The following is a 12,561-nucleotide window of genomic DNA, read 5'->3' as shown; positions in this document are numbered from 1 at the left end:
GGTACCCCCCTCCCTGTATCCTTAACAAGCCCCACATCATTATGCATAACTATTCATTGCACTCAGCACTTTGTATTGACTATATAGCACTTATTTGGTGTTTTCTATGGGGTGATCTGTATAAAGTAACATGGGACACTTGAAAACTCTGTCTTTGCTCCAACTGCATTTCATTGTTACTAACAATGACAAATAAAAACTGAACTGAACCGAAGTGAACTTGTTTTTGTGTCATTACATAAAATCTGCGAGCCCCTCACTGGGAACTGTAAACACTGTAACAAACCAGAGACAGTTGAACATGTTCCACATCATTGTAGCCCATGTAATAAATAAAATAAATAGTATTTTTAAGAAAGGCAAAACATCATGACTTAACATTGTCAGGAAACGTGGGGAAGTTACACAGTGACATTATTAAGTTTTATATATATATATATATATATATATATATATATATATATATATATATATGTTTATACTGTAAATGAACTTTCTCAATAAAGTAAAAAAAAAACATTTCTTGTATTTTCTTCTTGTAATGTCACGTGGACTGTGATTAACTGTGTTATTCTATCAATTGATGTTTCTAAAAAGAAAATGTTGAACAGTGGTTCAGGTAATGTCACATAATGACTTGGCTCATTATGCACGCAGCTATGTGGAAAAACACAAAGCAGCAGGACGGTGGCGAGCGCAAAAAAGGGGGACAGTGCTGCGTTCAGGCTCCTAACAAACGCTCCTACATCCGAGAACATCGAAGTTAAACAATCTGTGGAAATGTGTCACTAAGAGTAACGAACATATAAACATATTGGCATCCTCAAAAAAATAAGTCCCATATATAATGCAATGTGAGTATGCTGATTATCTCTTTAGGGTTTAAAAGAAAAAAGCACCACCATAGTCCAGGCTGCTAACTTCTGAGTCACAAACTAGCATGTTCGTTTTAATCATCACATTTATATATCGCGTATTGATAGCAACCCCGCGGAGCTCTTTGTCTGTTTATAACTCTGTATTTGCCCCATGGAGTAACTTATCACATAAGTCAACTCGTAAAGTAGATATTTCCCACAGCGCGCCGCACCTGAAGGCAACGTTTTAATAGTCTGTTTACTTTGGTTTGCTCACGCGCGCTGTGAAGCGGCCGGGTGCAGAGCGCAGACTGGGCGGCGGGAGGGAGCGCGAGGACCGCAACAATGTGTGGAAAGTGTTGTTTGTAGTACCGTGTGCACAGACCCGAAAACACCGGGGAGACGCGGGGGAGAACTGTCGTGTGTCACCGTGACATTAGCATTTCCTTTACATCGACACAATATAACTAAACATATCATGAAGAGACAGAGGGTTTCCGGAAATGAAACTGACCTTCAGAATAAAAGGGCTCGTCATATACTATTGGGTTAAAATTGCCTTATTTTAGTAAATGAATAACCGTTTAAATCATTCTCCCCACATTACCTCAAATGTTATGTTGGCCGTGTGCAAACGGAGCGCATGACCCATCAGTCTGTGCACACCGCAATTCGTAATGTATCCACGTTAAAAAAAAACAAAAAAAACAAGCTATATTTTACTCTCTCATCATACACACAGTAGAAAGCGAGTATTTTGATGTCCGAGTGGGAGACGCAGGTCCCACTTAGTGTCACCATACAGGCAACCTAAACACGACATGGTGAAGCTCCGTGCGGGTCCCACACTCTGCCAAATTGCCTAACTTCTGCTCTCATTCCCGGATGTGTGTGGAGGCGTGTGCACAAACCCATTTGTAATCATCCTGCATGATGCGCGTGACAGGCGCAGTTTGCACCCGGCGCTGTTGTCCCCAGCACGCTATAAAACAGCCTCGCCATCCTCTCTGATTCACAACACTGACTCGTTAGAGACCAGATACTCAGCACCTGAACGCCAAGCGACATCACCTTTGAAGAGGAAACATGGACCCTTGTGATTGCTCCAAGAGTGAGTATTCTTTTTGAAAATGTTTGGTCGTGTCTTTTTTGTTAAATAACTTTGTCATCAAGCTGATGTTTCTTGATTTTGTGTTTTTTACAGGTGGAACATGCAACTGCGGAGGATCCTGCTCTTGCACAAACTGCTCATGCACCACGTGCAAGAAGAGTGAGTCATTATTTTAAAATCCGTCACTTGTTTATTTTTGTTTCTAGTCTGTATCTGAATATGAAACGTAGAAAAACAGCCCAGGTGCCTTTTTTTTTCTTTTTTTCTTTAAATTGGCCTAACGAGCTGCAACTGGTGGCATGAGTTCGAGTTTGCCGTTTTTGTTGCCTCCTAGAACATACAATGTCTCGTCCTTTAATTTTTGGCCACTAATCTGTTCCTCTTGCAGGCTGCTGCCCATGCTGCCCATCCGGCTGCACGAAATGCGCCTCTGGCTGCGTGTGCAAAGGGAAGACGTGTGACACCAGCTGCTGTCAGTGAGGAGCCGCTTAACATCAGCCCTCTATGATGGAGCCTGTCTGGTCTGCTTTTGGCTCATGTCTTACTTATTGCAGTTGCCAATGTCTAGAGCACTTTTTTTTGTAATTTATAATCGTCTTCAATGTTGAAATAAATGTATTTTCCTTAACGTGGCTGTGCTGTCTTGGTTTGGGTGAAAGCAGTCTCTGCATGTGTATAGGGTTTCAAGCCTCAGTAGCAAAGTAGCTGAGGCATTGTGGCTCCAATGTTACTACATGGCTTAAGTTCATGTGCCAAGGCTGCAGTGTCCAGTCCTGATATTCAATATCAAGGAAGGGCGAAAAGGGATATAACTTTAATATTGTGGTGCAGGAGTGCTAACAAAAGCCTTGTATGCTACTAACCTACATTTTATATTAAATTGAGTGAGCCATTACCACATGGGGCCTCCTCCAGGGCTTTTCTGTCAAACGTTTGAACAAGTAGTTAAAGCAGCACCGCTATTCCATGTTGTCAGCCAAGTTTAGGTTGGGCTTCTTGTTCAAGCTGAATGCTTGAAGTAAAAGTACATAACCCCAAAAAAATGAGACCAGAAGAAGGCAGTGATGCAACTTATAGGATGCAAACTGCTGTAAAACAAAGAAGAAGACTACACGGAACGTTTGTGATCTACATTTAATATAATAGGAAAACACCCAATGGGTCAGTGTAGCTGTGGGGAGAGGGAGACAGTGGAGCAGGTAATTTTAGCTTTTGGACACCCTTTTAAAGAAAAATACTGTTTATCTTGCAATAAGTTTGACCACTTAATTATATTTTAAATAACAAAACAGATTTTGACCAGAGAAAAACATATATAGTTTTGTAATTTAGTGCTATATAGAATTAAGAGAACTTACCAATTGGAATCTTTAAGTCAAAACATATAAACTTCTTCTACATTAATATTTAAATTGTTTAGTGATAATTCACACACATTAATACAATTCAAAGCAGATGCTGCTTCACACACTGGCACATGACATTTAAAGGCAGTTCAACAATTTTGTGTAATTGCATTGTGCTCTATGTTACATAAAGAATACATAACATGAAATAAGAGGTTCAGGCTCGGCTCTATAAAACACCTGGTTTATTCATCAACCATTTCCTTTTGTTTTGCTTATTTAAGCCGTTTCAACAGGAATGTGTAGAGTACTAGTAATAGAGTCCTTGACAATGACCTTCTGGTTAGGCAAGAGCCTGGAAGATATTCCAATCAGGCAATAAAATGACACCCCACAATTGTAGATAACATTCTCAAGCCACAATAAATGGTGAACTGGGTCTTGCATCATTGCATTATGGTACCCCCCTCCCCGTATCCTTAACAAGCCCTACATCATTATGCATAACTATTCATTGCACTCAGCACTTTGTATTGACTATATGGCACTTATTTGGTGTTTTCTATGGGGTGATCTGTATAAAGTAACAGTGGGACACTTGAAAACTCTGTCTTTGCTCCAACTGCATTTCATTGTTACTAACAATGACAAATAAAAACTGAACTGAACCGAAGTGCACTTGTTTTTGTGTCATTACATAAAATCTGCGAGCACCTCACTGGGAACTGTAAACAATGTAACAAACCAGGAGACATGTTTATATTGTAATGAACTTTCTCAATAAAGTAAAAAAAAAACATTTCTTGTAATTTTTTCTTGTAATGTCACGCAGACTGTGATTAACTGTGTTATTCTATCAATTGATGTTTTTAAAAAATATGTTGAACAGTGGTTGACGTAATGTCACATAATGACTTGGCTCATTATGCACTCAGCTATGTGGAAAAACACAAAGCAGCAGGACGGTGGCGAGCGCAAAAAAGGGGACAGTGCTGCGTTCAGGCTCCTAACAAACGCTCCTACATCCAAGAACATGGAAGTTAAACAATCTGTGGAAATGTGTCACTAAGAGTAACGAAAGAAAAATATTTGCACCCACAAAAAAATAAGTCCCATATATAATGCAATGTGAGTATGCTGATTATCTCTTTAGGGTTTAAAAGAAAAAAGCACCACCATAGTCCAGGCTGCTAACTTCTGCGTCACAAACTAGCATGTTCGTTTTAATCATCACATTTATATATCGCGTATCGATAGCAACCCCGTGGAGCTCTTTGCCGGTTTATAACTCTGTATTTGCCCCATGGAGTAACTTATCACATAAGTCAACTCGTAAAGTAGATATTTCCCACAGCGCGCCGTACCTGAAGGCAACGTTTTAATAGCCTGTTTACTTTGGTTTGCTCACGCGCGCTGTGAAGCGGCCGGGTGCAGAGCGCAGACTGGGCGGTGGGAGGGAGCGCGAGGACCACAACAATGTGTGGAAAGTGTTGTTTGTAGTACCGTGTGCACACACCCGAAAACACCGGGGAGACGCGGGGGAGAATACAACTGTAGTTTGTCACCGTGACATTAGCATTTCCTTTACATCGACACAATATAACTAAACATATCATGAAGAGACACAGGGTTTCCGGAAATGAAATTGACCTTCAGAATAAAAGGGCTCGTCATATATTATTGGGTTAAAATTGCCTTGTTTTAGTAAATGAATAACAGTTTAAATCATTCTCCCCACATTACCTCAAATGTTATGTTGGCCGTGTGCAAACGGAGCGCATGACCCATCAATCTGTGCACACCGCAATTAGTAATGTATCCACATTAAAAACAGGCTATAATTTACTCTCTCATCACCACACAGTAGAAAGCGAGTATTTTGATGTCCGAGTGGGAGACGCAGGTCCCAGTTATGGAGTTAGATTTGTGTCTTTATTACATGCGAGAAAATAAATGATCTGAGAGAAAAAAAAATGGTTGAGAGAAGAAATGATCACACTGATAGCAAAATATCTATATTGGAGAGTAAAAAAAATATATTTTGAGAGAGATTTTTTTTTTCTCAGATATAATTTTGAAAATGTATATTTTTTTATATTCTATGAGAAAATACTTTCTCTCAAAACTTTTTTTAGTCTCAAATATTATTATCTTTTGCTATTGGTATGAAAACTTTTTCTCTCAAATATTTTTTTTTCTCTCATCAAATGCTTTTTTGCTATCAGTGTGATCATTTTTTCTCTCAAACATTTTTTTTCTCTCAGATCATTTATTTTCTCGCATGTGATAAAGACACAAATCTAACTCCATACACTTAGTGTCTTTCAGTATGGAGACGAGGTGGGTAACTTCTGCTCTCATTCCCGGATGTGTGTGGAGGCGTGTGCACAAACCCCTTTGTAATCATCCTGCATGATGCGCGTGACAGGCGCAGTTTGCACCCGGCGCTGTTGTCCCCAGCACGCTATAAAAGAGCCTCGCCATCCTCTCTGATTCACAACACTGACTCGTTAGAGACCAGATACTCAGCACCTGAACGCCAAGCGACATCACCTTTGAAGAGGTAACATGGACCCTTGTGATTGCTCCAAGAGTGAGTATTCTTTTTGAAAACGTTTGGTCGTGTCTTTTTTTATTAAACTACTTTGTCATCAAGCTGATCTGTCTTGATGTTGTTGTTTTTTTACAGGTGGAACATGCAACTGCGGAGGATCCTGCTCTTGCACAAACTGCTCATGCACCACGTGCAAGAAGAGTGAGTCATTATTTTAAAATCCGTCAATTGTTTATTTCTGTTCCTAGTCTGTATCTGAATATGAAACGTAGAAAAACAGCCCAGGTGCCTTTTTTTTTCAAATTGGCTTAACGAGCTGCAACGTGGGGACATAGCCTACGTTCGAGTTCGCCGTTTTTGTTGCCTCCTAGAACATACAATGTCACGTCCTTGAATTTTTGGCCACTAATCTGTTCCTCTTGCAGGCTGCTGCCCATGCTGCCCATCCGGCTGCACGAAATGCGCCTCTGGCTGCGTGTGCAAAGGGAAGACGTGTGACACCAGCTGCTGTCAGTGAGGAGCCGCTTAACATCAGCCCTCTATGATGGAGCCTGTCTGATCTGCTTTTGGCTCATGTCTTATACATTGCAGTTGCTCATGTCAAGAGCACGTTTTTTTGTAATTTATAATTGTCTTCAATGTTGAAATAAATGTATTTTCCTTAACGTGGCTGTGCTGTCTTGGTTTGGGTGAAAGCAGTCGCTGCATGTGTATAGGGTTTCAAGCTTCTGTAGCAAAGTAGCTGAGGCATTGTGGCTCCAATGTTACTACATGGCTTAAGTTCATGTGCCAAGGCTGCAGTGTCCAGTCCTGATATCATGATCAAGGGAGGGGGGAAACTAGGGATATAACTGTTTAAGGTTGTGGTGCAGGAGTGCTAACAAAAGACTTGTATGCTACTAACCTACATTTTATATCAAATTGAGTGAGCCATTACCACATGGGGCCTCCTCCAGGGCTTTTCTGTCATGGTTTGAGTCCTAAGCGTAACAAGTACGTACACCGATTGCCTAAACCTGAAGAGATTTGTGTCGAATGTGAACAAGTAGTTAAAGCAGCACAGCTATTCCATGTTGTCACAGCCAAGTTTAGGTTGGGCTTCTGGTTCAAGCTGAATGCTTGAAGTAAAAGTACATAACCCCAAAACTTAACTTGCTGACTAAAAATATAATATAAATGGCTTACATTTAAACCGGTTTTATTCAGACTTGTGACCCATTACATTTATTTCGTGCCATGATTTATTATGTGTTGGGTTTTCCCCTTTCCCTTTTCAAATTAGATGTGAAAGAATGAGAAACATAACAAAAAACATTGACCATATGTACAGAATCACAATATTCTATGTATTTTTAAAGGCAAACATTTTAGATGGCTGGACAACCTTTTGAAGAAAAATACTGTTTATCTTGCAATAAGTTTTACCACTTAATTACATTTTAAATAAAACAGATTTTGACCAGAGAAAAACATAGTTTTGTAATTTAGTGCTATATAGAATTAAGAGAACTTAATTGGAATCTTTAAGTCAAAACATATAAACTTCTTCTACATTAATATTTAAATTGATTAGTGATAATTCACACACATTAATACAATTCAAAGCAGTTGCTGCTTCACACACTGGCACATGACATTTAAAGGCAGTTCAACAATTTTGAGTAATTGCATTGTGCGATGTTACATAAAGAATACATAACATGAAATAAAAGGTTCAGGCTCGGCTCTATAAAACACCTGGTTTATTCATCAACCATTTCCTTTTGTTTTGCTTATTTAAGCCGTTTCAACAGGAATGTGTAGAGTACTAGTAATAGAGTCCTTGACAATGACCTTCTGGTTAGGCAAGAGCCTGGAAGATATTCCAATCAGGCAATAAAATGACACCCCGCAATTGTAGATAACATTCTCAAGCCACAATAAATGGTGAACTGGGTCTTGCATCATTGCATTATGGTACCCCCCTCCCTGTATCCTTAACAAGCCCTACATCATTATGCATAACTATTCATTGCACTCAGCACTTTGTATTGAATATATGGCACTTATTTGGTGTTTTCTATGGGGTGATCTGTATAAAGTAACATGGGACACTTGAAAACTCTGTCTTTGCTCCAACTGCATTTCATTGTTACTAACAATGACACGTAAAAACTGAACTGAACCGAAGTGAACTTGTTTTTGTGTCATTACATAAAATCTGCGAGCCCCTCACTGGGAACTGTAAACACTGTAACAAACCAGAGACAGTTGAACATGTTCCACATCATTGTAGCCCATGTAATAAATAAAATAAATAGTATTTTTAAGAAAGGCAAAACATCATGACTTAACATTGTCAGGAAACGTGGGGAAGTTACACAGTGACATTATTAAGTTTTATATATATATATATATATATATATATATATATATATATATATATATGTTTATATTGTAAATGAACTTTCTCAATAAAGTAAAAAAACAACATTTCTTGTATTTTCTTCTTGTAATGTCACGTGGACTGTGATTAACTGTGTTATTCTATCAATTGATGTTTCTAAAAAGAAAATGTTGAACAGTGGTTCAGGTAATGTCACATAATGACTTGGCTCATTATGCACGCAGCTATGTGGAAAAACACAAAGCAGCAGGACGGTGGCGAGCGCAAAAAAGGGGACAGTGCTGCGTTCAGGCTCCTAACAAACGCTCCTACATCCGAGAACATCGAAGTTAAACAATGTCTGAAAATGTGTCACTAAGAGTTACAAACATATAAACATATTGGCACCCTCAAAAAAATAAGTCCCATATATAATGCAATGTGAGTATGCTGATTATCTCTTTAGGGTTTAAAAGAAAAAAGCACCACAATAGTCCAGGCTGCTAACTTCTGCGTCACAAACTAGCATGTTCGTTTTAATCATCACATTTATATATCGCGTATCGATAGCAACCCCGTGGAGCTCTTTGCCGGTTTATAACTCTGTATTTGCCCCATGGAGTAACTTATCACATAAGTCAACTCGTAAAGTAGATATTTCCCACAGCGCGCCGTACCTGAAGGCAACGTTTTAATAGCCTGTTTACTTTGGTTTGTTCACGCGCGCTGTGAAGCGGCCGGGTGCAGAGCGCAGACTGGGTGGTGGGAGGGAGCGCGAGGACCACAACAATGTGTGGAAAGTGTTGTTTGTAGTACCGTGTGCACACACCCGAAAACACCGGGGAAACGCGGGGGAGAATACAACTGTCGTGTGTCACCGTGACATTAGCATTTCCTTTACATCGACACAATATAACTAAACATATCATGAAGAGACAGAGGGTTTCCGGAAATGAAATTGACCTTCAGAATAAAAGGGCTCATAATATATTATTGGAATTGCCTTCTTTTAGTAAATTAATAACAGTTTAAATCATTCTCCCCACATTACCTCAAATGTTATGTTGACCGTGTGCAAACGGAGCGCACGACCCATCAGTCTGTACACACCGCAATTAGTAATGTATCCACATTAAAAACAGGCTATAATTTACTCTCTCATCATACCACACAGTAGAAAGCGAGTATTTTGATGTCCGAGTGGGAGACGCAGGTCCCAGTTATGGAGTTAGATTTGTGTCTTTATTACATGCGAGAAAATAAATGATCTGAGAGAAAAAAAAATGGTTGAGAGAAAAAATTATCACACTGATAGCAAAATATCTATATTGGAGAGTAAAAAAAATATATTTTGAGAGAGATTTTTTTTTTCTCAGAAATAATTTTGAAAATGTATATTTTTTTATATTCTATGAGAAAATACTTTCCCTCAAAACTTTTTTTAGTCTCAAATATTATTATCTTTGGCTATTGGTATGAAAACTTTTTCTCTCAAATATTTTTTTTTCTCTCATCAAATGCTTTTTTGCTATCAGTGTGATAATTTTTTCTCTCAAACATTTTTTTTTCTCTCAGATCATTTATTTTCTCGCATGTGATAAAGACACAAATCTAACTCCATACACTTAGTGTCTTTCAGTATGGAGACGAGGTGGGTAACTTCTGCTCTCATTCCCGGATGTGTGTGGAGGCGTGTGCACAAACCCATTTGTAATCATCTCGTACGTGCCTGCATGATGCGCGTGACAGGCGCAGTTTGCACCCGGCGCTGTTGTCCCCAGCACGCTATAAAAGAGCCTCGCCATCCTCTCTGATTCACAACACTGACTCGTTAGAGACCAGATACTCAGCACCTGAACGCCAAGCGACATCACCTTTGAAGAGGAAACATGGACCCTTGTGATTGCTCCAAGAGTGAGTATTCTTTTTGAAAACGTTTGGTCGTGTCTTTTTTTGTTAAACTACTTTGTCATCAAGCTGATCTGTCTTGATTTTGTTGTTTTTTACAGGTGGAACATGCAACTGCGGAGGATCCTGCTCTTGCACAAACTGCTCATGCACCACGTGCAAGAAGAGTGAGTCATTATTTTAAAATCCGTCAATTGTTTATTTCTGTTCCTAGTCTGTATCTGAATATGAAACGTAGAAAAACAGCCCAGGTGCCTTTTTTTTAAATTGGCTTAACGAGCTGCAACGTGGTGCTATACGTTCGAGTTCGCCGTTTTTGTTGCCTCCTAGAACATACAATGTCACGTCCTTGAATTTTTGGCCACTAATCTGTTCCTCTTGCAGGCTGCTGCCCATGCTGCCCATCCGGCTGCACGAAATGCGCCTCTGGCTGCGTGTGCAAAGGGAAGACGTGTGACACCAGCTGCTGTCAGTGAGGAGCCGCTTAACATCAGCCCTCTATGATGGAGCCTGTCCGGTCTGCTTTTGGCTCATGTCTTATACATTGCAGTTGCCAATGTCTAGAGCATGTGTTTTTTGTAATTTATAATTGTCTTCAATGTTGAAATAAATGTATTTTCCTTAACGTGGCTGTGCTGTCTTGGTTTGGGTGAAAGCAGTCTCTACATGTGTATAGGGTTTCAAGCCTCAGTAGAAAATTAGCTGAGGCATTGTGGCTCCAATGTTGTATACAGACATCTGACCAAGGTCACTACATGGCTTAAGTTCATGTGCCAAGGCTGCAGTGTCCAGTCCTGATATCATGATCAAGGGAGGGGGGAAACTAGGGATATAACTGTTTAAGGTTGTGGTGCAGGAGTGCTAACAAAAGACTTGTATGCTACTAACCTACGTTTTATATCAAATTTGAGTGAGCCATTACCACATGGGGCCTCCTCCAGGGCTTTTCTGTCATGGTTTGAGTCCTAAGCGTAACAAGTACGTACACCGATTGCCTAAACCTGAAGAGATTTGTGTCGAATGTGAACAAGTAGTTAAAGCAGCACAGCTATTCCATGTTGTCACAGCCAAGTTTAGGTTGGGCTTCTGGTTCAAGCTGAATGCTTGACGTAAAAGTACATAACCCCAAAACTTAACTTGCTGACTAAAAATATAATATAAATGGTTACATTTAAACTGGTTTTATTCAGACTTGTGACCCATTACATTTATTTTGTGCCATGATTCATTATGTGTTGGGTTTTCCCCTTTCAAATTAGATGTGAAAGAATGAGAAACATAACAAAAAACATTGACCATATGTACAGAATCACAATATTCTATGTATTTTTAAAGGCAAACATTTTAGATGGCTGGACAACCTTTTGAAGAAAAATACTGTTTATCTTGCAATAAGTTTTACCACTTAATTACATTTTAAATAAAACAGATTTTGACCAGAGAAAAACATAGTTTTGTAATTTAGTGCTATATAGAATTAAGAGAACTTCATTGGAATCTTTAAGTCAAAATATGTAAACTTCTACATTAATATTTAAATTGTTTAGTGATAATTCACACACATTAATACAATTTAAAGCAGTTGCTGCTTCACACACTGGCACATGACATTTAAAGGCAGTTCAACAATTTTGTGTAGTTGCATTGTGCGATGTTACATAAAGAATACATAACATGAAATAAGAGGTTCAGGCTCGGCTCTATAAAACACCTGGTTTATTCATCAACCATTTCCTTTTGTTTTGCTTATTGAAGCCGTTTCAACAGGAATTGACAATGACCTTCTGGTTAGGCAAGAGCCTGGAAGATATAAATCAGGCAATAAAATGACACCCCACAATTGTAGATAACATTCTCAAGCCACAATAAATGGTGAGCTGGGTCTTGCATCATTGCATTATGGTACCCCCCTCCCCGTATCCTTAACAAGCCCTACATCATTATGCATAACTATTCATTGCACTCAGCACTTTGTATTGACTATATGGCACTTATTTGGTGTTTTCTATGGGGTGATCTGTATAAAGTAACATGGGACACTTGAAAACTCTGTCTTTGTTCCAACTGCATTTCATTGTTACTAACAATGACAAATAAAAACAGAACTGAACCGAAGTGAACTTGTTTTTGTGTCATTACATAAAATCTGCGAGCACCTCACTGGGAACTGTAAACACTGTAACAAACCAGGAGACATGTTTATATTGTAATGAACTTTCTCAATAAAGTTAAAAAAAAAAACATTTCTTGTAATTTCTTCTTGTAATGTCACGTGGACTGTGATTAACTGTGTTATTCTATCAATTGATGTTTCTAAAAAGAAAATGTTGAACAGTGGTTGACGTAATGTCACATAATGACTTGGCTCATTATGCACGCAGCTAAGTGGAAAAACACAAAGCAGCAGGACGGTGGCGAGC

General features: G+C 39.0%; 2 protein-coding genes across 2 annotated transcripts; both read left to right on the top strand.

Annotated features, from left to right (window-relative positions):
* Window positions 1–1,884: 1,884 nt before the first annotated feature.
* Window positions 1,885–2,533, top strand: LOC311018673 (metallothionein B). The gene is made up of 3 exons (XM_084017690.1): window positions 1,885–1,968; window positions 2,062–2,127; window positions 2,357–2,533. The coding sequence occupies exons 1-3, from the start codon at window positions 1,944–1,946 to the stop codon at window positions 2,446–2,448; spliced, it is 183 nt and encodes a 60-aa protein (XP_083873816.1). The 5' UTR covers window positions 1,885–1,943; the 3' UTR covers window positions 2,449–2,533.
* A 7,589-nt stretch (window positions 2,534–10,122) lies between these two features.
* LOC311018679 (metallothionein B) lies at window positions 10,123–10,617 on the top strand (the record flags this gene model as incomplete). Its single annotated transcript, XM_084017697.1, has 3 exons — window positions 10,123–10,147; window positions 10,243–10,308; window positions 10,526–10,617. The coding sequence occupies 3 exons, from the start codon at window positions 10,123–10,125 to the stop codon at window positions 10,615–10,617; spliced, it is 183 nt and encodes a 60-aa protein (XP_083873823.1).
* Window positions 10,618–12,561: the final 1,944 nt, after the last annotated feature.

Source organism: Eutrigla gurnardus, assembly GCF_963514095.1.
Source record: "Eutrigla gurnardus genome assembly, chromosome: 9".
NCBI classification, from domain to species: Eukaryota; Metazoa; Chordata; class Actinopteri; order Perciformes; family Triglidae; genus Eutrigla; species Eutrigla gurnardus.
This window is presented reverse-complemented; position numbering and strand designations above follow the sequence as displayed.